General features: G+C 36.0%; 1 protein-coding gene across 3 annotated transcripts in view; it reads right to left on the reverse strand.

The window, feature by feature from the left end:
* LOC125842693 (TATA-binding protein-associated factor BTAF1) overlaps positions 1-20,011 on the reverse strand; it is a 30,283-nt gene extending 10,272 nt beyond the window's left edge. The window contains exons 1-18 of one of the 3 annotated variants that reach the window (XM_049522023.1): positions 19,896-20,011; positions 19,453-19,652; positions 19,102-19,196; positions 16,752-16,966; positions 16,479-16,533; positions 16,002-16,083; positions 12,713-13,050; positions 10,862-10,970; positions 10,176-10,782; positions 9,296-9,428; positions 7,233-7,301; positions 6,212-6,423; positions 4,257-4,482; positions 3,892-4,062; positions 1,662-2,087; positions 1,117-1,560; positions 870-989; positions 310-792 (exon numbers count right to left, since the gene is read on the reverse strand). In XM_049522023.1, the coding sequence (XP_049377980.1) occupies positions 310-792; positions 870-989; positions 1,117-1,560; positions 1,662-2,087; positions 3,892-4,062; positions 4,257-4,482; positions 6,212-6,423; positions 7,233-7,301; positions 9,296-9,428; positions 10,176-10,782; positions 10,862-10,970; positions 12,713-13,050; positions 16,002-16,083; positions 16,479-16,533; positions 16,752-16,966; positions 19,102-19,196; positions 19,453-19,504 (3,837 nt within the window). In that variant the 5' untranslated portion in view covers positions 19,505-19,652; positions 19,896-20,011. Of the gene's footprint in view, positions 1-309; positions 793-869; positions 990-1,116; positions 1,561-1,661; positions 2,088-3,891; positions 4,063-4,256; positions 4,483-6,211; positions 6,424-7,232; positions 7,302-9,295; positions 9,429-10,175; positions 10,783-10,861; positions 10,971-12,712; positions 13,071-16,001; positions 16,084-16,478; positions 16,534-16,751; positions 16,967-19,101; positions 19,197-19,452; positions 19,663-19,895 lie in introns of those variants that run through there. The other 2 variants (XM_049522024.1, XM_049522025.1) reach the window with 2 other exon arrangements.
* Positions 20,012-26,305: the final 6,294 nt, after the last annotated feature.

The following is a 26,305-nucleotide window of genomic DNA, read 5'->3' on the forward strand; positions in this document are numbered from 1 at the left end:
GTAAATGATCTTCAATGATAGTGAATAAAAGAAGGAAATAGAGCATGGAAGGCGGCTCCATTGGCACTTGGGCATCGTTGCAAAAGGAATGAAACTTCTGTATTTATTTTTTTGCATAGTCCCTAGGACATCAGATCAGACATCTATCCACCCAATACATGACAAAAAAAATTCATGGAAAGACATTTTTGCCTACTTTTGCGCATACTTCTTAAATACCAGATTTATTCGCTTTTCGGTTGCATTTGTAATAAATATGTAATTATCAAAAAGTGCAAGAAACGAAGAATTACGACCAGTGGGACTGACCTGGATATTGTTAATCAAGTTCTGAGGATCCTTAACCAACTCAATAGCTTGAGTAAGAAGTCTTTCATCTTCTGCAGTCATGCCTTCAAGACTACAAGGCTTAAGAACTTCCACTAGGCAGTCCCACAGCTTAGGAAGCTTTTCAAACAAAGATCCACCCAATTTTTCACATAAGAACTTCAAAGCAAGTTCAGATCCACGTCTACTGACGAACCCCTCAACCTTTGAACGGTCTTCACCAGGGGAGAGCATATGAACTTTTGATTTATGTCTCTGACTGCTACTTCCTGAGGATAGAAGATCTTGCTCTTCAATTATTTCTATAGAATTCAAAATTCCGGCTTGAGGTGTCTCACAAGGATCCATGCATGTCAAACAACAGAGGTTCTTAATTAACTTATCATTTGGTCCAGGCTTCCGTCCCATACAACGATAGATAAGCTCTGCAAGAGCCTCAGCCGCCTTACTTTGTAATATCTCCTCCTTCAAAAATGAACAATTATGAACATGCAAATAGCAAGTGCTCTTTGTTCAGGAAATTTCAAACATTTAACACTTACCTGTTCTCTCTTAATAGAAGCCATCAAAGGTAATATAATTGGATTCAATTTCACGGGAAGTTCATTCATCCAGACAACAGCAGCAGCCAGTAAAGAAGAGACAGTAACATGCAAATTATTCTGCGAGTTGAAAAAAGGAAAAGACTGGAAGTTAGAAAATGATGTGATAAATCAGCAAAAGACTAAAGCTAATACACTTATCCAGTTAATCAGACACCACTTTTAAGGAATCACCCCCAAAAATTACCTGGACACATTTCAAATACCCAGAAGTGGTCAAAAGCCTCTGTTTGAATGTTTCTAGTTCGTCTAGACTGTTCCGCTCGACAGATTCCTCCCCTTTAGTATTAATACTTGAAAATTGAAGTTTAGATGCAAAATTAATTGCATCATCTGCACTGAGATTATCCAAGTCAACCGGGGTAGATGATAACAAATCTTTAAGCATTTCAGATGACTCAGTCGCATGGTACAGTTGACGAGCTTCGTTGCGCATTTTATCATATGTTCTTGAGAGTTCAATGTAAGGAAGAAGAGAATCTTTCGTAGGAAAAGCTGGATTAGTGCAGGCTAGCAAATCCAACAACCAGCTCCTAAAATTACTTGAGATGCCAGCAATGACCCCATCCATATCCAAAACGTTCCTGGTCTTCAGTTCTTTAAACCAAGAAATAAGCACCATTGAAGCTACCTGATTCACCATCAAAAATCCAGTTTAAATTTGGCATATAGGGGAGGATATAAAGGAAAGATATGGAGATCAATGCTAAACACTAATTCAAGATTATGTACCTGTCGTTGAACTCCAGATAGAGAGGTAAGCGCCTTCCATAAGGGGTCAACAAAAAATTGCAAATATCCTTCACGCAACCTAGAAGCTAAAATGCCCAAGACTGTGGCAGTAACAACACGTGTATATGTGACCGACATGTCGACATCAGCACCCACCACAATCTTTCCGCTGCTGGTGGAAGCCTCTCCACTTTTCTCCAGCACAGTAGTGCCTTCACCTGAATCTGAGCATATGCTTTTAAGAGAATCGTTTTCTGGTTTCACAGCTCGCATCTTTGCAGCTGCTTTGAAGTGACTTTTTCGAGGAAGTGCTACAGGCCAAAACATTTTTGCAGTATCCAATGATGAACCATATGGAGTAGTTGCTAACTCCAACCAGGAAGGAAAATATGCCTTTGAAGCATCTTCCAAGTCTTCCACTGGGCACTAACAGCAATCGAAATTGATATCTCAAATTATTTTTGATCAAGTAATAATTTTGATATTAATAGGGCATAAAAAGGAAATAGATATCTCAAATATAAGAAGATCAAATAACTATGAACAATTTTCTCATCTAAATATAAAATGACTTGCTCAAGTTTAATGACTCAGAAGCAGCAATCCTGTCTTCTGATGCATATTTAGCCTCCAATAAATAACAACATTGTAGCCCTAATTTATCTTATAGCCAATTATTTGAAGCTAGCATAATTTTTTCCCTGGATAAGTTGATGCTACCATAATTACATCATTGTCCTATACCAAACTGTTCTTTTTGCTGCTTCCGAACACATTTTATTATGAAGAAAAACATAAAGACACCTACCAAAATACTCCTTATGGGGATGAAGTGGCCAACTCGCTCACCCTTTCTCCTTTATTTTTTAAAAAAAGCATCTTTAAAATCTCCAACGATTTAGAAGTTTTATTGCTCTCTGTCTATGATTTTATAATCCATTGCAAAATAATGCAGTGCTGTACCATTCAAAATGTTGGATTACTCTAAAAGACTCTTGCTTGACTCAGAATAATCTCATGAGGAGGAAATTCCAAATAGTCAACAGATGCTACATGTGCTTATGCAACTCAGAATCTATTAACCACCTGCTCCTTCATTGCACAGTTGCAACAGGCCTATGGAACATGTTCTTCCCACTTTTTGGACTCACTTGGGTCATGCCAAGATCATTGAGAGAGGCATTTGTGTGTTGGAGTTCTTGGAAAGTTGGGAAGTCCATCAAGCAGATCTGGTCTTTGGTTCCGGCCTGTATTTTGTGGTGCTTATGGACGGAGAGGAACAAAAGATGTTTTGATGCACCCCAACTCCCATCTCTACCCTTAAAGCAAGATGTCGACTACTCGTTTTGGTTGGGTTAATCTCTCTCCTGTACTTAGTGTCGATTCTTTCCTGGAAATTATTAGCTCCATAGATCTCTATTGTTAGCTGTTTAGATAGATTTTTTTGCCTTTATGGGAGCTGATATTTTCTTTCTTTTGTAATCTGTGCATCTGCTTGATGCTTTGTTAATGACATTCTTCTTTCTTCATCAAAAAAAAAAGATTTATTAAGCTGCTTGGATTAGAAATCCACTGTCAGAGCCATCCCCATACTACAAAACCCTACAAGTAAGAGAACCCAAAAAAAAAATGGATCTACCACATGGACAAAAAAGTCAGAAGATGTCCAAAACTAAGTATCCGGCTATGCGCAACACTCTTTTGCTTATGTATCAGGACAGCTGGAGAAAAAACAATGATCAGGACAGCTTTGAGCCTATGGAACATGTTTTTTTGTTTGTTAGGAGTTAAGTGGGTGATGCCTAACACGACAATGGAACTCCTAAGCAGTTGGAAAGGTATTGGCAACAGAGGAAGAAAAGAATTCTGGTGGAGAACAATCCCAGCATGCATATGGTGGACTCTTTGGAAAGAAAGGAACTCAAGGTGCTTTGATGGACAAAAAACTAACTTACAGAAAATTAGAATGAATTGTATAAGCCTTTTGTTTTTTTGGTGTAAACAAAATCTGATAGGGGAGATAATAGAATTAGTTTATTTTATAGGAAACTTGTAAAGAATACCCTATGTGGGATGTAAGTTTCCAATTCATCATTGTTTGGATGATGAATCTTTTGGTGTGAATACAAGGTTACCCTTTTCTCAAAAAAAAAAAAGAAAAATATAGCACTGCAAAAAGTGAAATGCTGATTTGGGGTTTAGTTGGGACAAACAGGTGTAAATAACAAACCTGGAGAAGGATCCTCCAAACCCTGCCAGAGCACTGCACAATCTCCTCATTTGATTCAAGCAGCAAATTCTGGAAAACAATCCTGAGAGTATCACCCAAAATAAATGTAGGCCAGAAAGAGCTAGATGACTCAGCGACGCTCCTCTTATATTCGGCTTCAAGCAATCGCTCCTGTATAAGAAAATTCAAGATTCAGCTTTTTATCTTCTATACTTGAGCGAACTTGCACTGTATAAAACCAATTCATGCAAAGATAAATCCACCAAAATACAAACAGATAAGACCTTGCTACAGTGATATATACAACTAATAGCAGTCCGATATATTAATAGCAAATGAAAAAAGGATCAAATAAGGAAGATTACAAGAGTCCGGATAGCTGAGTAACGGACTGAAGTGATACTATGTCTCATGAACGGCCATAATCTTGGCGCCAATGTTGATAGCATGTAAGGATTTCCTGAAGACCATGTCCCTTCCCCAAGGTCATCTTGGCGATCAATTTCATTGAGATCAAATTTCTTTTTCTCCCCTAAAGTTTTGGGAATCATTTGCTCTTGAGAGTAGATCTCTGCCAACAGATTCATCACACTGCAGTACCGAAGGCACAGAGAAATCAAGATAAACTTTTGGGCACAATCTGGAAAATCAAATTTATGCACAAAGATAGAGGGGAAGGCAGAGAAACTTTAATGCCTAAAGATCCTGCCACACAAGGCAGCTCATCATTAACCACCATCATAGTGTGTGTGTGTGTGTGTGTGTGTGTGCGTAGTATATAAGCCAATACATGCACAACTCCTCTAATGGGGTATATGTTTGATGCTTTCAGCCCAATAATCCATAAATGACATCCAAGACCCCAAAAACCAGATATATATACTGCGACTCTAGCAGCCAAAAACAGTTAGTGGTAAAAGATTATTAAGAGATATTTATTGACACACCAAAATGAGATATTTTAATTGCTAAAAAGTGCTGAGGAGTTGAGAAAAAGAATGACTTTAAAATAAATGGCTTTCAAACATTCTAAATCCTATTTAACTATGCAAAACTTCATAGCACAATTATCAATGAGAATTACACCTAGATTGTTCATCTCCTTTAGCTAAATCCTATTTAACTATGCAAAATTTCATAGCACAATTATCAATGAGAATTACACCTAGATTGTTCATCTCCTTTAGCTACTTGGACCTATATAGGAATAGGCAGTTATAGAAATTGATTTTGTACTCCCTTCATTCCTATTTACTTGTCCCTTATCTAAAAAATAGATCTTCCTTTTCACTTGTCCATTTTAGCAAATCAAGATAAATTTATTATCTTCTCCAATATTAACCTTATCACTAACTAACTACATGAAATACTAGTCAAACTTAGATTTCCAAAACATAATTAATAAGGTTAATTTAGTAAGTAAACCCTTGATAAATACTTTCTTGAGGGGAGTGCCCAGTCAACATAGCCCAAGTAGAAAAGGAACCTAGAAAGTGGCAGAGTAAGTTTTCCAGCGAACCTCAGGAAAGAATCCGGCAAATCGAAACCATGTTCCTCCAACAGTCTTGGTTAATCATGTTCTGTAATTTCATTTCTTTTTCAAGCCATCTATTTACTTCTAATTGTCACAAGGTTGGAGTAATCAGTCAAAAATGGTGGTTTCCAGGCGAGAAAAATGGTGGAGATATGGAGGCACCGGGGTGAAATAAAGGAGAAAGAGAAGAAGTTGTTTACCAGCCTCACACACTAAACTTCAAGTGAAGCTCACGCTATCAGCCAAGCCAGCAAAAAGTGTCTACAAGTTCGCTTGGGCCCTATTACAAATATTTAATAGGTACACAACCTACTTGAGGTGTTCAAGTGAAAAATTGTGCCAACTTTAGATATCTCCGTATGTATCAAACGTTTCTGTTTTAAAAACTCGTAATGTTGTATTCCTCAGTATTAAGGACATGGACATGCAGGGGACCTCCAAAAAGAGACACAAAGGAGCAAAACTAATTACAAAGAGCCTAAAAGATCAACAATCTGTTCTACTTCCTCTATACATTCCTCTTTACACCAAAATACAAGGATACAATACAATTCCATTTAACTTTCAGTATGGAATTAAATCTATCCTCAAACATATTCCATTCCTTTCCTCCTTTTTGCATAGTAGCAATAATATCTTGACCAAACAATAACGTGAACAACTGATATGAGACATTGGCTAAACACTAGCAGAGAAGAAACAATTGCATGTGAGGAATGAAATTCACCAAGGTGAACAAGTTTGTAACTCAGAGTTGAAGGGACCTTGTGAAAAATAAAGACTTACCTGCTTGTAGATGGACTGAGATCATCCAAGTCAAGCAAAATATCCCAAAGCAACATGATTATAGAATGCAACAGCTGACCATTTAATGCAACAACAGACCCTGCAGTGGGTAATAAAGCATCTGCTGCAACAGCTCTCACATCATCATCAGGATCTTCAAGCCCAGCTTTACATGCCGGGAGAACACAGCCAAGCAACTCAGGAAGCATTTCCTGTTGTCATTGGAGAGTCAAAGTACAGCAATAAAAACAGTGTAGTCTGTAGAATGTACATGCAACATGAATACTAATGAGCAAGCAAAAGGAGTTGAACTGGAAACTTCTGTGTGTAACATACGAGACCACACCGCCAACTCTGCAGGACTAAACCCATTTATCAATTAACACTTCTTCAACCCCTGATTGTAATTTACATATCCACCCCCTCAAAGGAAAACAAAGGAGATAAAAGATCACATTACAACATTCAAAAATGCATTTTATTATCAATCTAGGGAAAATACCATACAAAACCACATCACGCATTTTTAGATCTAATTAATAGAAAGCAAAGGTTATGTGCTGGAGATTGAGTTAGTTTATTTTCTGATTGTCTTAAAAGGACATAGAAAACAGCATCATACATCTTTAGACAACCTATAATTCCTGTTAATAAAGATCATCAGAAGAACAGCAAAAAAAATTATATTCATCCTAGGTATTTCATCGGCCAAGATAAGCTTAATTGCAGCTACAAATAACAACCAACAACCCAACTTCAAGCTTTTGTTCCTCTACACACTCAAACACAAGATTTTCCCAGTAATCTTATTTTTCTGTTCGTAAGCTACCTTTCCTAGGTGACAGTTCAAGAAAAGAAATTCCAGTGACTCAAAAACTCAAGCACGAACAACTTCACTACAGTCTACACAAAATTCAAAATCAAACTGCATATAAGTTATAACAATCAGATTAGATTATTTTAAGGCAAGAAACCATCGGAAAAAATCAGTAAGCAAACCATCCAATGAAAATAGATTTACCTGCCGCACGGCAACTAGGTATTTGATCCCCAAAAGACTCCCATGGCGAATCTCCCATTCCGGTCTACGCTGAAATCCCAGAACAGCTAATTAAAACAGATGTCCAAACCTATTCTGGAAGGGACATATTGTCTGTCCCAAGTTGAATATCATTGTTGAACTTACAATACGGATGAAATTGAACTTTTAAGTCTTAAACTGATTAATACAGGAGAGACTTATATTAACCGAGATCTTTTAGCACACCCTCAAGCAAGCCAGATTTCTTTCCACAGCCAAGGACATCAAAAAAATACTTGTGTGGGTGGCAAGTGGCAACAAAGACTCAAAATTCTTCTTCTTTTCTTTTTTGAAACTGTTAAGGTTGTATTCTTTAGCATTAAGGGCATGCTGGCCACCACCAAAAAGTGTCAATTACAAACTTCCTAACAAATCTACAATCTGATCTGTATCTACTATACACAACTGTTTACACCAAAAAAGTAGAGATACTATACAATTCCATTTGACCTTATGTATGGAATTGGATCTATTGTCGAAACATCTACTATTCCTTTCCTTCCATATACATGATGGTATTAACCTCCACCATCTCTTCTGGCTCTTGGTGCCTCCTCTCCTTACCCAGCTCTTCAACACGTTTGATGTACGTTCTGGCATTGTCCAATTCAGATTTGAGATGCTAAGGAACTAATTCCAGATTTGAGCAGTGTAATTACAGTGCAAGAAGAGGTGGCTGTAAGTTTCACTTGACAAATTGCATAAAAAACACCTAGGGACCAGCTGTCTACCCTTCTTCTGAAGTACTTCTTGTGTTAAACAAGCTCTCTTTATCACTAGCCAAGTGAAGCATTTCACTTTTGTAGGAATATCTCCCTTCCAAAAATAGTTCCAGAGGTGTTTTGGTCTCCCTGCCATCACCTGGAGACCTCTTCTGTAAGCACTGTTGACTGAGAAAAGGCCATCTTTGCTGTGCTTCCACAACATCCTGTCTGTGGCATTTGCGTTGATGATCACTCCGCCTAGCATCCCTAATATCTCAGCCACCCTTTCCACCTCCCAATCATTGAGAAGTCTTCTAAAAACTAGATCCCAGCCCTGTTCAGTCCAGCAATCACCAACATTGGCATCAGGATTTCCACAAATTTGAAAAAGATCTGGAAAGAGATCCCTAAGAGGGGATTGATCTATCCAAACATCCTTCCAAAATTTTGTTTTAGTGCCACTTCCCACCTTGATATATAAATTTGTCTCCATTTGTGGCCACAAGCTTCTAATTGATCTCCATGCTTCTGCTGTGATCTCTGTACACCAAGGGTTTAACTCACCATATTTAGCTATGATCACCTCTTTCAAGAGGGCATTTCTCTCTCCAGTGTACCTCCACACCACTTCCCTAAACCCTAAACCCTAATGTGATGTTGAACTATTGACTCCACAACCCCTGTAATTAGGCAAACCTCAAGGGAGTGGGAGGTATGTATGATTAACCTCAAAAAGTAAAGTCTATAGCAAACTTAGCATATTAACGAAGATAAAATTGTGTGTTGTCTAATACTAGATGGGCCACGTGTTGTACATAAGTTTTTTGGTTGATGAATAGAAAAGAGAAGTCTTCTTTGTGCAAAAGAAAGACCAATAGTTTTATTTTAGTCCTCTCTTCACACTATTTGTTAGAAGAGACCATGACATTAAGTTTTGCAGATCCTAGTGCTTCACTTACACTATCTGACAAGGCATTAAGATTTTCGGTTAGAAGTTAGTACAATAGGAGATGTGTTAAGCTATCTTTTTACCTGAGTTAAACACTTTTAGCATTCTAAGACACTGTGAATTGAACAAATGGAGAAAAGGGAGTAATACAAGATATGGTAAGGCTTTACAATGCTCATTAATTGGTTCAAATTAAAGTGAATTGTACGAAGTACAACAACCATACTAATCCATCTTGATTGGAGATTACTAACTAGAGGGAAGGGAGAGTATCAACTTGCAATGGAAGTTAAAAATCTTAAAAGCCATACTTACTGAACCACAAAAGGCTGAGCTTGGCTCATATTTACCTGCATCTGTAGCAAGATATTCAGTGTCTCATGAACTAGAGTAGGATGCATGTACTTAAGCACAGCACCCAAAGCTTGTGCACAAGTCTCACGAACAGGAGCCACAACTTGATCCGATACATAGTCTCCAAAACTGTCAATGACAGAAATAGCAAAAAATTGGGGGATGGGGTGGGGTTTATCAGTAACCCACAAAAAAAAACATTCATGTCGAGAATTATGGAATCAACGGATTAAAGGCCAGCAGTAATACAACAAAGTCCCATTCCAAAACTGTCAACGGAGAAAAGAGCAAAATGGGGGGTCAGTAACCTAAAGAAAAATAACCCTTCACATCAGGAATTACGGAATCAAGCAGGGGCAACCAGTAGTAAAACAAAGTTGAGATACAGCTAAAGAAATATCTTGGAAAAGGCAGAAAAAGAATATAAAAGAGAGTGCATAAATTTGAAAATGGAAAGCACACTGCTATAAGCCTCAAAAATTTGAACGAGAAAGAGCACAATGGTGCAATCTTTATGCAGCTTAGTTCCTGTTTGTTATTCCAAATCATTTCTCAATATCCTATAGATTAATAAAAAGCTGTCTTCCTCATTCTTTTTCTTCTGGATTACTCCCTCTGTCCCATTTTATATGAGTTAGTTTGACTCGGCACGGAGTTTAAGAAAGAAAGGAAGACTTTTGAAACTTATGGTATAAAATAAGTGATTGAAATTTATGTGGCTATAAATCATTTCATTAAGGGTAAAATGGGCGTTTTAAAATTAAATTGTTACAGAGGGAGTATTCATCTTTCTTTTTATTTTAAATTTTTTTGGATGGGGTAATTGAGAACAAAGCTAAACTCAAAGATATCAAACCAAGGGAGGAGAAACCATACCGTTCCAATGATAAGACACATAAGAAACGAATAGCGCAATCCTGAAGAAATTCACAATTCTTGAGCCAAGAATGCCTAGCCAATCTAACCAAGTTCATCAGCTCACAATTCTCAGGAAGGTTTTCTAGAATGCCCATCTTTTCCATTGAAGTCTTATCCACGCCAACTCCTTTCTCATCTGACATATCATTACCCAGGCTTCCACCACTAAGATGAGATTGAGTCTCCAACTTAACAGAACCAATGCTAACTTCACCATTTGCCTGTTCAACAGCCAAACTCAATCCAACATCTTCCACTTTTACACTAACATCACCAGGATCACCATCCCTGCTGGTACAGACCATGGTATCCATTGGCAAATAAGCTGCATCTTCAGGTTCAACCTTCAGTTTCTTGGAAACTGACTCTAACTCATCAGGTAGAACTTGCATATTAAGATCAATTGGTCTCTCCCTTTTGACAGTATTCTCGTCTACCCTCTCTTTTATTTTAATATTTAATGTGCTATCACATGTCAAGTCTGGAATGATAACTCCCGCATTAGCCCCTTGATGAGTTAAGATCTCTCTCATAGCCATGACACTACCATGACGAACCTCCCATACTGAAGAAATCAGAAACAAATATCTCAGAAGAAAACCATGAAATGAATTAAGCACAACAGGATAATGGAAGTTTCTTACAAGGATCAAACATATCAAGGATGAGTTGCTCAACAAAACTCTGAAATGGCCAAATCTTATCTCCATCATACTCTAGACCATCTTCATCGGAGATGTTTTCACCAAGTAGCTGCAGAAAATATATTTCAAGACTTATATTTCAGGTTGATAATATAGAGAAAAATTCATAATTACTTGAGGACATGCTTTTTGAATGCAGAACTACATGAAATGACATACGCAAATTTATTGAGTATACTAAACCGGAATTTTTCCTTGTAGAAAAAATTAATCTAGTGGAGATGATTGCCATTTCCATGAATAAAAGTTTTAGAAAAGAATTAAGAAGTTTGAAATTGCGGCATAGTTGATTAATTGATTGAAGAAAACATCTTATCAGATCAAAAGGATGATTCGGATTGATCTTCAAGGGCCAATTAGAATTTTAGACAACGGTGCAAGATCTTGCATACATGATCTTAGCAGTAAATTAACCAACAACTAACTAATTCACCCCACAAGCTCTAATGTCAAATATATAGGGCAGTTATAAAGTTTAATCATTAATGTAACTGGCCATATCTTCAATTCTATAGAAACAGTTCAAAGTAACCCACTTCTACAGTTTCAAAACTCTCCTAAAACTTCCCAGAATAAGCAATTGTTCAAAATCACCAGTGGTGTCATATTTTGCATACATGATCTCAAGTTCTCAACTGTAACTAATAGATTTATATTTTCTTGTAGCTTTGTAATTAAAGGTTATGATTTCTGCCTGTAAAGTAAATATAAATCTACACATCGACAACATCCTCTAGATACGATGCCAGTCCAATTCTGAACAAGTTTATGTCCAGTTTGTCACTTGGGTTTACTTAACAGGCAGGAATCATAGAGCCTAAACAGACATCCAGATATCAAGAACTGTGTTCCTTTTACAACAGCATTACAAAGTCTGAGAAAGACATCAGGATAAAGAAAAGAGCAGCCTAGGTATCTACAAAGGCAACACCTGAACTCTGCCAAAAACACAGAGACAATTATCTAAGAACAGCCCGCAATCCTAAACTTGGTCTTGAAGAAACCGCTCACAGAAAGAGATTGCAAGTTGCACTTCAATACGAATTCAGTAGCAATGAACATCATAATGTAAAAGAAACACGGCACCAAACAGATAAACTTACAAGAAGCAAGGGAAAGGAACTATGGATAACTAATAGATGGAGAGGTCTAACTCAAATTAGATATAGTTATGGTGCCAAGACAAGATTTAAGTATAATCCTGGACAGAGACCTGGAGACCTAGACTTTTCCCAGATTAATAAGTGGACCTAGGTTTAATAGCAATTGCACAAGGAAGACCCAGGGATTTAAAAGTTCCAAACTAACAAACTTATTTAGAACCCAAAAACAAATCCCCATGTACAATGCCCATACAAGATTCATTGTTCAAGACTCTACTAAGTAACATCTACCCACAAACGAAATAACAAAAAAAAAACTAAAATGCATCCATACAAAATTATACAATCATCTACCATAAAATTAGGATATCCGATATCCTGTGAACTTTAAAAGTTCATGAACAAAGAAAAGGATCATTGAATGTAGAGAAATTTTTCACTCCATTACATGCATAGGTATCTTTCTTTAACATGCTTGATATGATAGAAGAGCAAGTAAATATGAATTTTAAATCTCAAAAGACAAAGAAAACAAAGAAAAACAGATCACAGCAGAACCCAGAAACATGGTGATACTAGAAGAGAGCAACTTTCAGCAGATGAGTGAAAACACATATGCATATCAATGTCAGTAGCACCTTGTATCTGAATTATTTATTTGTACAGCGCAGTTAGAATATCTAGTAACCTTATTAGAGCTCGACATGTCAGGACACATGCCCCTAGGAGAAATTATATCTTGTGATTGTGGAGCTTCTGTATCTCCATCCTTGTTCCATCCTTTTGTTTGGTCCTTTGAGTTTATTTTTGCTTTCCGCTTCAAAAGATTTAGTTCTCGTGCACTTGGCCTCCGAGATCTGACACTTGGTACCATAGTTGCAACATAATGCCGGATATTGCCAACAGGCCTCGATGAATAATATTGAGCAGCAACGCCATTTCCTGGAGAATTAGCTCTCTGCATGATCAGGTCCTCATCCCTTATCATTTCATTGACATCCATGAACTGTTCACACACATCTAATCCTGATTACGAGAATGACTACCTGTTAGTTTACAAATAATTTATTTGTTTAGCCACATGAGAGAGAGAATAAGCAAGCACACCGCTACATCAACTAGCAAAGATGAGAGAACCAACGTCAAGATTTTACATGCGATGAAAAATTAGTTACCATCTAAAAACTGATTACAATTAACTCAATCAAGAAAAATGAGCAAAAACGAGTGAAAGTTGAAATTGAAAGAGCAAACACGTTCCCTAAGAGAACTTATTTCAACTAGCAACTTCTAATTAGTTGGACTTAGTAGAACAGTGGAGCATTCATCTAACTTACAGCATCTACAGTTTACTATGCTGAAATGCACTTGGACAGAGCAGATTCCACAGCCCAGCAGTACCAATAACTGAACCAGTAAATGTCGAGGCTACTACACACTGCTATATCAGCCCATCTACTGATATATAGAAACAAGAGTTAAGTTTGGTGTGAACAATTCGACCTAAATGATTCAAGAACTATCATCATCCAGAGTGGTTATGTCACTTGAAATAAGGAAACTAGTTAATAAACTCACACAGTTTTGCTTCTTACTCCCACATGCAGGTGGACGGGTGTGTAGCTGAGATTCAATCTATGAAGTACTTCGTAATAACCTCACATACCTAGCACAGCTTCTTCCTCCCATAGCTGCCTCGCATCTAATCACATGACATATCCTCAAGTTTTGCTTTCTACAGATCATAACTATCATGGACCACTCAATAGAAAACACTTTTTTAGTGGTTTCTAAGAAAATTACATGGTAATCACAGATACAAATATAGAGAACTGCAATAAGTTCTAAAAATTGATATTCAATTAGTTGAATGAAATAAATGACAGCATAAATTCCATTTGTTTCTTCTGCAAGTGGCGTGGAAATTCAACGATACCGGCAAGGAATGCCTACCTAAGAAATTTCCGATTTACTCCTTCCAATTACCCCCCCCCCCCAAAAGAGAAGAACATAATACAGCACGAGGTGCAGAAACCAGCATTAGGGTTAATATACTCCCAGAGAGTTTGGAAGAAAAAGTTTTTAGAAACAAAAGGAGGCAAACAATGGAAAAGGTTACTTTCTTGCATAGCTGCCATCTTGCACAATGACAATAAGATAGCCTTGGTAGTGTCTAAGAACATGCTCAGGTTTATTAACTTCCCAACACTCATTTTAGGTTTATCCCAAAATTATGTCTAATTTTCTACAAAGGAACCCAATCCTCCACAAAATTCAGTACTCTTTTATATTTATTTGTCAACAAGATGCTTCTAAAATCTACTGTTGCACCCACTTTCACTCGAACAGAGTAAGACTTGAACTCTTATCTTAGTAACACTATGCAAACAATGGGCCCCTTACATAAGGAAGAAAGTGGGTGAACACATTGCACAAATGTAATCTACAACATAGCATAGGAAACTATATAAACAGTCCTGATTAGAATTATTTTGCGTGCATTGCAATTCTCGCTCTTCTTAATGGCGCCAGGTCACCTCTTCATTCATCTGCTTTCTTTTTCTTGTTCTTTGATAACGGAAAAAATCCCGAGGGCCAATGATGCACGGTTCAAACTCGGTAGATAATGGGCATCTAACCTTCTCCAATTAAATACCAGGCTTTTGCCTGTAGCAGGGTTCGAACCCATGACGAGTGAGCATCTAACTTGCACACCATATGTTGCTCTCCTACCACTAGAACAAAGTCCCAGATGCCTTTCATCCATCTAGGTTTCAAACTTCCTCCTCCTTACTAATCTTTTGCAACACATCTTTAATCTCCCCTCCCACCACCCACCACCCAAAGAAAAATTAGCATATCCCATATATAATGTGGAAACAAGAAGAAAACAAAAAGAAGCGTGTTCTTTGAAGAAACTTTATCATTGCCATCCATGGAAGATCTTCATCTACCATAAGTGGCAGGAGAGAAGCTAGACTAAAAGATGTTCACTAAACCTCTTTAATATATTAACCTTTTCATGCCCTTCAGGGAGATAATAGTCTCTTCTAGTTTTAGAGTGTTTAGGCGAACCGCGCATTAAACTACTAAAGAAAAGAAGGTTGCAATAACAGACGATACAGCATCAGAAGTCTTAAGGCTACATATATTATCAAAGAGATGGGATATCTTGTTGATTGCACAATACTTCAACAGTGTAACAGAGCTGAACCTATTATTAGAGCCCCTCACAAAATGCCCTCACTCTTGAAATATCTCATAAGGAACTCCTCTCTGTTATTGGGCCTCAATTTCACCTGCCAAAATCCCAGTCCATGACCGTCACGGAGAAGCCTTCCCCCTTCATTTACCAATCACCACTTCAATTTAGCAAAGAAATAGATTTAAGTTGTACTCTTTTCACATTCAAGATATTTAAGAAACTAATCCATTCCTGATCATCTATGAGAAAGGACCCAGATCAGTCTGCCAAAGTTCCAGACCTACTTATCCAAGGAAAATTGCTAAAAATCTACTCATTAAATTTGTCATTCTCGTTGAAAGACTATAGCACTCAATGTCTTCATATCACAAATTGTAGATAAATCTATTCTGAATTTCTCCAATCAACCCATGGCATGCATTCACCTTCTTCCAAGACAGGCTAATTTCCACCTAGGCTAACCTCAACAAAAACAGGACAATGATAAGGTAAAACAAACCAAGTAAGATTCTTTGAACGGCAGATCTAATTAAAGCCTCTCTACAAACAACTCTTTGTACCATTTGACAACCCTCCCCTACCCATCCACCCTGCAAAGTTTCCTGGCTCGTTTATACAGTCAACCAATTTTAGTAGTTTCAATACCACTAACACACAAGCAGAACCTCAACCAGAAATCTTTCTGATTTAGTTATAAAGTAGTTTTAATGGCATAAAAATCATTAGCTATCAACAAAATAGGTCAGCTAGACAGCAATTGATGTGAACTCACCCAATCGCCGTCGCAAGTTTTGTTTCTGGCGGGCCAACCGCTCCCTTGAATTCTTGCTATTGTCCGTAGGAATATCATACTCCTGAATAAAGACAATACAAAGCATTGAATAATGCACTTGTATATTACTTCCAAAATACGACAAACGAACAAAAAAAAATTTAAAATAGCAAAAATAAATCACTGGATTAAAGAAAACAGGACACACATTCTGGAATTCAGGACATTGACTGTCTATTTGTGCATTTGTCTTCAGCGAAATGCAAATATTATGTTGGATCATTAAAAAATGACTTTCTACCTCGCAATGCACTAAGAATGTTGCATCACAAACTCCAAGAATAAACAGTCATTGAATCCAAGAAGAAAAATCTCAAATAAGTATAAAGCAACACTTAATCAAAACAGCTTTTCCTAATGCATTCACACTGAGGAAGCATCAGAGGGTTTACAAGGTCAAAAGGAAAACTAAAGTACCTGTCCTGCAGATGCCAATAGAGCCCCAAACTCAAGTACTTTGTTCAAGTCAAAACTGCAGGAATAATATACAAAACTCAGTGACCTAACAATGCAATAATACCATCCCTTTCTCAGCCTATAGGCTATGATCAAGTGTAGTAACAATACAATACCAGTGAACTACATAAAAAGAGCGATTGAATATTACGTCTTAGCAGCAAATAGATTCAAAAGGAAGAACCACACAGTATATGATATTGTATCAAGAAAGGTGAATACAGAATGTGCAACCTTCTGAAAGAGGTCCCTCCTATTTTAGGATAACAATTAGGCCAAGCTACCAATTCTTCAACATTGCCTGAGATTCCTTCTTCAGACATTTTCACCTCTACAGATGAACAGTGTTCAGCCAGAGTCGTATGTTTAACATTCTCAGCAATTGATCCAATAGCATGAGCAGCAGCAACTCTGGTGTCCCACTTTTCACTCCTAAGATATTGTGAAACCTACATTCAGAAGGGAAAGGTGGCCACTCAATGTTATTCAAGAAGAATCTTCCATCCAATATCAAGAGCAATTTTTTCCTTAGAAAATAGAATAATCTAAGAAGACAAGAGAAAGAATATATCCAATCTGTATCAATAAACAACAGTTCACCCATCCAGATAAATGAAAAGTTCTGCAAAGGAAGTATCTCGGAATATACACGCCAAAATTAGGGCAGAACACACTTGACAAACAAAGAAGATACACAAAAATCAATTTGTATCAAAACCCCTAATTGATGAGCGGCTCTAGTTACAAGAGTAAAAGCCAGTTTTGGCCCCAAGATATCATGTTTTGTCTCCAAGTCTTTTTTCTTTGGCCTTAAGTGTATTGTGTGCCACAATACTCAGTGGACCTAGCCATAAAAGGTGGTTTTATAAAGGAATTAAGAAGTTGTGAGTTGATTGTTTAGTGGATCATTTGCCAATACGGTTACCCCTCCTCTCTCTTGCAATCTTCTTTCCCTCCCTCTCCTATTAATATTCTATTTTCATTTTGTCTACACTTCTCCGGCTCCACTACACTCTTCTCTCTCAGTCTTCTTCCTCCTATTCTATTATTGCAATTTTTTTTGTTTTTACGGTTGTTCTACTGAAGAATGAGCAACCCAACGACCCACTGTTAAGCAATAACCATCTCGCAAACCCTCCACTGTTTTCTTGGAAAATAATTTCTTAGATATTTCCAAATTTTATCCAACTATCCATAGTTCCTACTGTGTTGTCATCCTTTTGAAAAAACTGAGCAGTAAGCTCAAGCAGAATAGCATTTGATAAGGGAGGCAAGAGGAAAAAAGAAGAGAAATATCATTTCTATTACATGACCGGCCATTAAAGCATCTATTAATGGTTTTAGGGTTTGTCTTGTGTTTTATCTTCATTTTGGGTACTGCTTTCAAGTCAAGTTTAATTTGCTAGTATAATTTAAGTTATCAACGTTGTACACAATTTTTTAAAAACTTTTCGACATTAATTATGCAGAGATTATTAACTAGGTACTTTCTTAATGTTCTCTAATCTATATTTAGGTTAGAACTGTTTGGATAGGAAGGAAAAATATTTTGATTTTTGAAATAATTTCCCCAAAAGGTGTAGGAGAGCTCTTTAAGTCCAAGATTCAATATAGTTACAATACTAGAATCATCTATTCTATCAAGGTGGATTCTTTAGAACTCGTGCAACCTCACATTAGGAGGTTTTACCTAGGGCATTCTAGGTGAACTTCTAATACTGTCTCCTGTCTTAGATACTACTCACTTGCTGCAGTACAGAGCTCTACTAATTTCATCTATGCTTTTTAGTGATATGAATTGTCACCTATCCTCTGGCTACCCTACAGGCCTTAACGACCAAGTGGTTTTTTAAAGTTTTCACTTCAGCAAATTGTATAAATCTAGCAGTCAGATGGTTATTGTCCCACAACTCGTATCGCTGGATTCCACATTTTGGATCTAGAGATCTCCTTTCTTATTCTACATCACCTTTTACTGCTTTCTTTAGTAGGTTCAGCTTTCTATTGTGTCAAGTTCATGCATAAACAGTTCAATATCCAAGATCTACTACGAAAAAAAGTGACCCAAAAGGCTAAAACATCCATCTGCAGACTGCAATAATGCATGATGACTAACATCATATTCAGAACCACACAAATCTTCTCTCGTACATCACCTAATGGATATACAACATCAACTACTACAGAAGCACTTTTCAGCCTTTTAAGTGGGTTTTATGCTCATCTGTCCATTAAAATGGTAATATATTGGAAAAGCAGGCTGCAATTTGACCAGCAAAGTACTCATTTAATACACCACTCCTATCATTATGTAATGTTCTGTAGAATTGCTTCCTTAAAAAACAAATTTACTGAAATAAGTTCCCACACTTGCAGAAAAAATTTAAAGGTAAAACTTTCATAGATTTAGTGCACATAACTCAGGAAAAATAAGGATTTTCTTTTTCGAAAACTTCTAACTTCAAATAGATAAATGTTACCACTTCCGACTCCAACACACATAACCAGTGTATAGCCGCAACACAGAAAAGAAATGCAATTTTTGATATAGCTAAAGAAAAACTGCACAGAAAGAAAGACATACCTTACTCAACAAAGAGTTCAGGTCCTGAGGATGTGATTTGGCTATTTCACCAATCTGCCTAGCTGCTGTCAATCTTGTTGCTTGAGTTGAACCAGCTTAATTTTGGTTAAAGTTAGCATCAACTCGCCAACATGACTAAAAGCAAGAACACAAAACTACAAGAAGAAAGAATAGGTTGCACTGGCTCGTTCAATTTTGCTTAGCAAGTTTTTACAGCATTGGAGGCACAAAATATGTATACAGGCTAAAAATAAATGCCAGCAAACGAAAAGCCTAATTAGCTCTTTTTCCCTGTTAAGAGGTCAAAGCCAGTGTATATAGTGAAGCATGGTAACAAAATACAAAGGATACTGTCTAATAAAGTAAGTAGGCGATTAAGCCGTGACGATTGCTGCTGAGCCATACTTCCCCTGTTATGCCCTACTCTTCTTCAACGTCAGTTCTCAATTTTGATAAGACCGTCAGCCACCATCACCACACATCTTCCACTGTCAATTCTCAGATTCCCTTCACACAATTGCATGTGTCACTCATGCAACGATCTTACTCTCCTACAAACACCTTTAACAGCATTAATCCACGATTCAATTCTCCATATACTCGCAACAACATCAAAATACCACCAAATCAAAAAAGGTTAAATCTTTCACAAACATTCAAAAAATTGAACATGCAAAATCAAATTACGAGATTCATTTAACGGAAAATTTAATACATATAGAAATTGAAGAATGCTACTGATTCAATTTTTTCGTATATAAAAAAATTAATGCAGCATACATAGAGAAATGTACCTGGAAAAGGATCTTCTACAGTGACCTCTTCCTTGCTGCTGCTGCTGCTCCTTCTTCTTCTTCTTGTGGATTAGGTTGTGGTAGAAGTGAGAAGAACGAGGGTTCGATTTATGATAACAGAGGGGAAGGCAAAGGCATCTTTTTCCTTTTATAAAAAGAAAAGAAAATAAAGAAATTTTCTGCGATTCTGATGTTTTGACCCGACCCGTATTCGTGATCTACTACCAAATTCCCGAATTTCAAGATGGATCCGCGCACAGCGTGGATCTTTAGGCCCAGACTTGAGTAGCTGGACCGAACAGTGATCTTGTTCATTTTATGGGCCATTACTTATGCTATCTCTCTCGATAAGCGTCAAACTATTTTATCCTAATATAATTTTAGAATAACTTTCAAAATGACTATAGTTTAAACTTAATTAGAATCCATAGCTATAATTTAATTGATTAAGTTTCATAGCTACATGTTAGAAGGAAGACAAAGGTGAGCGAAATTGAAAAAGGGAGGAGAGAAGCTAGCGAAATTGGAAAAGGTAGAAGAGACTAGCGAGATTTGGGAGAAAAGTTGTACTACCAAATATAATTGATTTGTATCAATAAATACAATTGTATCAAGTTGTATTAACGAATACAAATATATAAAATATATATATATATTCATAGTGTAATCACTATGTACCAAGTGTATCAACAAATACAATTGTACTAAGTGTATACATTTGATCATGTGTTGTATACTCTTTCATAATATAATTGATACAATGTTGTATCTTTTCCTCGTTCAGGCTTATTGAGAGTCTGAATATGAATCGAAGAGGAGAAAGGAAGAAGAAAGGTCTTCACCGGCTTTCTTTTGATTTGCATATAAAATGTCCCTAATTCATATCAGGCGAGATATAGAGAGGGAATGGATGAGAAAGTGTGAGATGGGAATAATGGAAGAGAGAGGTGAGCTCACATGGAAAGAGATGTGGGAGAGAGGCGAGCAAGAATTTGAGAGAGGAAAGATTTGCTATAAAATCCTAAATATGTAATTTATTTCTTTTAAATGATAGTTGTGTATAGTAAGTATAGGCTTAAGTCATCAACAACCACTCAAAATTGTCCACATAATTCACTTGTACACCATAACTAGAAGTTGTACATATTGAACACTTAAGCTATTCAAAATAAGTACCTACTGAACATTTTTCGCTGACCATGTCATGAAAAGTGCACTACACAAATATTCAGTGTGTAACATTTTTAGCTACTATATTTTTTTTATCTCTTTCTTTTTCTTTCTTATATGACCATATTGTCTTCCAACGCCATCACTATTTCCACTGTGCCCGCCGCCGTCGCCATCACCATTTTCACCGCGCCTGCCGTTGCCATCACCATCACCATCCACCCTTCTATTTCTCTCTTATCTCCAACCCCTTCACTCTCTCCCTCACCACCATCATATTCATTTGGAAAGCACCACTACACTTTTCAAAAATTTAAAATTTCTTTTTGAAATGGAATTTTCTTCGACATCCAAACAAAAATAAGATAAAAGGAAGAAAATGGAGGCGAGTTCAGCTACAAATCACAATTTTAAAATCTTTTTTAAAAAAATGAGTACTTTCTTTTTGAAAAAACTAATTTCTTCATTAATTATTGAAGAGATAAGGGATAAAAATAAAGAGATTGAAGAAGAGTTTGATTTCAAACAAATAGTTTCAGAATCCATTATTTAAAGCTGAGAAATCTCTTTACAAATAGTTCAATTCCACCATTAATGGTTGAATGTTCTTCAACTTTCTTTCAAATCTAAGACGAAAAAAGGATAAAGTTGAAGAAATTAAAGAAGAAAATGTAGTTTGCCATTTCAATTTTTTTCTTTAAAAAAACATTTTTGCATTTAATTTGGTTGAATTAAGAGAAACGACGGATTGACAACTGACAATGACGACAGTGGATGGATGAAAGCAGTTTGAATATAGGAGGTTGCAGGGTCGATGGTTTGCGGACATGCCCTTTTCTTTCTTTCTTTCTTTTCTTTATAATTTTTTAATTATTATTTTAACTCAAAATGTCACATGTACATCATTAATTTGTCAATTTGTCACGTCATTGCGACTGTGTTACATATATTTTATTCTTCTAGTTAGTCGTCACAAATATGTTCAAATGGTTCAAAATCGAGTTGGTAGAGGTGTTCAATAGGTATAAGGTTAGGTTGAGGTGTCCAAGTGAATTATGTGGACAACTTTGAATGGTCCGTAATTATATAGTAGATGTGTTATCTTATTATGTAAGTTTTCCTTAAATTTATTATTTGCTTAAGAGCCCATTTGGGCTAGGCAATTATACATAGGGCAAGTTACCTATTTGGTCGCTCGGTCAAAATAATTACATTCACTAGTCAAATATATTTTAAAATGTATATATTTATCAAAAAAAAATACATATACCAACTATCAGTTTGGTGAGTGGCTCGTACAATGTAATTTTTCTTATAATATTTGATAAGTCTCAAGTGTTGAAAAACATTTTTAATTATTGAAACTAATTTTATAAATAAATAGTTATGTATTTGAATAAAAATGTTGAAAACTAAAAATTAGTTGTTAATTTGTTTGGGAAAAAGAAAAAATTGGATAAGTTGTTTTTGTTATGATGACTAAAAGTACCCTTTTATTTTCTATATAAAAATACATATTTAAGAATAATTTGGTCAAGAAAATGAGGAATGGGGTATACAAGGCAAAGAGGAAGTTCGGAATTTAATTTTGGGAAAGGGTATTTAAAGAATTAGAAATAATATTAAGAAAATACAATAATAAACTTATGATGATCAACTTATGCCTCATTTGTTTGTACTTAACGAAGGTCTGAATTTGAATCATTCAGACTGCGGTTGATTAAGTACGTTTGTTTTTCTTTAAATTATATCACTTAATGCCTTTTAAGAGATCTGATTCGATCAGATCTAAAAGGCAGTCTGAATACCATTCAATTCTTTTAGTTATTAAACTTTGTATGTTTTACCACAAATTCTTTCCTAACCCATGCTCTTCTCAACTCATTAGTGTATTATTATTATTGTTGTTGTTGTAGAGAAGTACGCTACTGAAGGCCCTCGAATCACAGAGAAGTTTAGGAGAGAAGAACTTAGAGAACAACATGATTGCACTCACAAGATTCATTAATAAAAATCACATTTTTCTTTTATTTATTTTAATTGCAGTTAATTTTTAATGCTAAAGAAATTTGTTGCGAACAATTATTTTAGTATAATATTTAATTATTATATTATTTAGATTTTATTTTGTGGGACGATATTGGTAGTATTGTTGTTGTTGTTGTTTTGTTAAAATTTAATACTTAATAATTGTCAATTCATTATATTCAAAAGTTTTTAAAAGAACATAATTATTCAGTGTTCAAATTATTATTGCTGCCAATTACTATTGTCAATCGCTATCACACTATCTAAAGCTATCATCATTATAATTACATCCACTATTACTTCACCAAATATCAGACACTACTATATTATGACCGATCTCTACTATAAACCACCTCACAATCACAACTAGCATCATCGCCAACTATTACCAACATATCATCAACCACCACATACTCTTCAGACGCCACCACCACTTCAAATCATATTCACCATCACAAAGCGAATATAAATTATTAGTTTGTAATTTCTCAAATATTGATTTTATCTATTAAGTTATAAAAAAAAAAATTATGCACATTCAGATGTTGGAAAAAAAAATCCTAATCATTCAGTGTTCATATACAAATACAACACATGTTTATTCAGACGTTTTAATCTTAATGAAAACAAATGATTAGTAATTTATCAAACTTATAGATATAAGCCAAAAAACACTTTTATATATATATATATATATATATATATAAAGACTTAGGAATTAAAATTTTATTTAGACATGTAATTTGAACTTCTTGAATTGTATTTTGTGTCATAACAAGAAAATTCCAAAATTTGTAAAAACTATTAAGATTTCTCTAACTCTTATACAATTTGATCAAATGTGCAAATCACTATTCATAATGTCACTCCCCGAAATAAGGGGCGTAACTGGCACTCGATACCCTATTAGATTGAGTTACCAACTAAAACATAATATTTAACTTTAAACTGTGAGACAAAAAGATTGGGCAGCACAACTTCTAAAAAGTGAAGCTTGGACCTCATGACCTGAATGAGACTAAACCATACAAACAATGATAGACAAGCCAAAAAAAATAAAGATGTACTAGCTAATCGAGAGGCCATAATTGAAGACATACCTACTTACACACATATATATATATGCCAAGTCTATTGATTGGATATTGAAACACACAAAAGAAGACCCAGAATATTGTGCCTACAATAACCTCTATGAGTGACATAAGGACTGTCGGGACAAGTCCCCGACTATATTCAAACTGTACAACAAAAGTAAACATCTTCTAAAAGCCCCAAGATAAGACGGAGCTTACCAACTCACAGCTGAACATGAATCCTAGCCGGTGGGTCGATCAAAATCCCTCCCTGAACCTGCTCGCACGAAACAAAAAGTAGCGTCCCCAGGCAATGGGACATCAGTACGAATTAAAATGTACTCGTATGTAAAACAGAAAGTAGCATCATAAATAGTTACTGAAAAGGGGTAATAAAGATACCACCTAAAACTGAAACCCAAATAATCTTCATGGCTGACATTTGGCTTCATACTATTTAAATATGCATGGTATGCTCGTATAATCGTATGTTGTGAATACATATATATAGATGCAAATGCATGACATACTCAACCAAATGCTAGCAATAGTGGTACTTTCCGGTAGCTAACCGACATCATATACGCCAACTTATGGCAATCGATGTCTCATACATATAAATATAGGCAATAGGCCCTATACCTCCCGATTATAGTTCGGGAGTAGAATGCATAGCATGTCATGTCATGTTATGGATTTATAACACCTATATGTTATTATTGTCATGTTGCCAATCTTGGCCCATTTGTAGTCTTATACTCATAACCCATAATCACTTTCGTATAACATGTAACCATCTCATGGAAGCTCATATGTTCTTCCAAATAAGCTTGAAAAGTTAACTCAAAATTTAGAAAGATAACCTAACCTTGCAGATTTTCATAACAAGTTTAAGGTGATTTACTTAGTTCCTAACTTGGTTCCTAGATAATTTATAAAAGAAGTATTTCAAAAATCAAGTGTTCTAATAGTTTAAACATTTAAGTTATATTTGAGAGGTTTGAAGATTGTGAGTAACTTTGAAGATTTTTCATAATAATTTTAGTGGGAAAAGAGGGCTGGTTACAAGTAATAAGGGTCTCCCGTGATATTTTATGTCACATCACCTAAAGAAGAATAATAATACATACATGCGGGCAGATAATCAAGGAAATCGATAAAATGACATGTAGATGTCAAATACTCTATTTATCCGAACGAGTGAAATATCAAAAAATAGAATCGTGATAATTCAGCTAAGATCTCAATGCCTTTCACTGAAAGTCTTTCTAGCAAGAGAATAGCAAAATATCACATTCAACGTTTTAGGAATTTCACAGGAGTGGTGCTAAAATGAGGGACGGAGCTTAGCCTTGACATACCTTTCCAATGAACTCTCGAATGCCCGTAGTTTCTCCACGAAAGTTGTTCCTTATGTCCTAAGCTTCGCAACACTATATATACATAGCTGGTACGCACCTATAAACAATTCATAATTGAGTTTACATGGGCATATTTTCCATATGGTCCCAACTTGACGAAACGTCCGTAGAATTTCATAAAAACAATCATAAAAGAGTCCCAAGATGATTACCTCAGCAAACCAAGTGTAAACCCTAAAGAAACACCAATAACAACAACAACTTTATATCTTCAAAAACTAGCTCTAAACGCAGCTAATAGAAGGGGAAAACGATTGCCACGTGTAAAGATCACGTTTCTAGGCACGGGGGCAACCTTTAATGGTAGAAATTGACAAAAACTAACCGTTATCATGCAAGAAATCCATTAGAACCCTCTCTTAAGCTTTATTTCTGGTTATGGAGTGAAAAGAAATGTTTTCATGGCTTAAAACGTTGAGTAAGCCGACATACCACATTTTTTATCTGACCCAGATTCTACCCCAGCAGTCCGCGGTTAAACCCTCATAACATTTTACTCTGATGTCGGTTGGATACAGGGTTTTGTGCGTTGCAAACTAGGCTCGTAGGCGTTCGATTTGATATGTCACGGGCCTTCTAACTCTTTATATAATGGGAGAAAACATCCAAGACATTTGACCCAAAGTTAAGAAAATATTATTAGAGAAACCTCGATAACTTTTGCCTACCTTAGTTTAGCTAATTTTCTTGACTTCAAAACTTAACATATGAACCT

This window comes from Solanum stenotomum, chromosome 10, assembly GCF_019186545.1.
Source record: "Solanum stenotomum isolate F172 chromosome 10, ASM1918654v1, whole genome shotgun sequence".
NCBI lineage: Eukaryota > Viridiplantae > Streptophyta > Magnoliopsida > Solanales > Solanaceae > Solanum > Solanum stenotomum.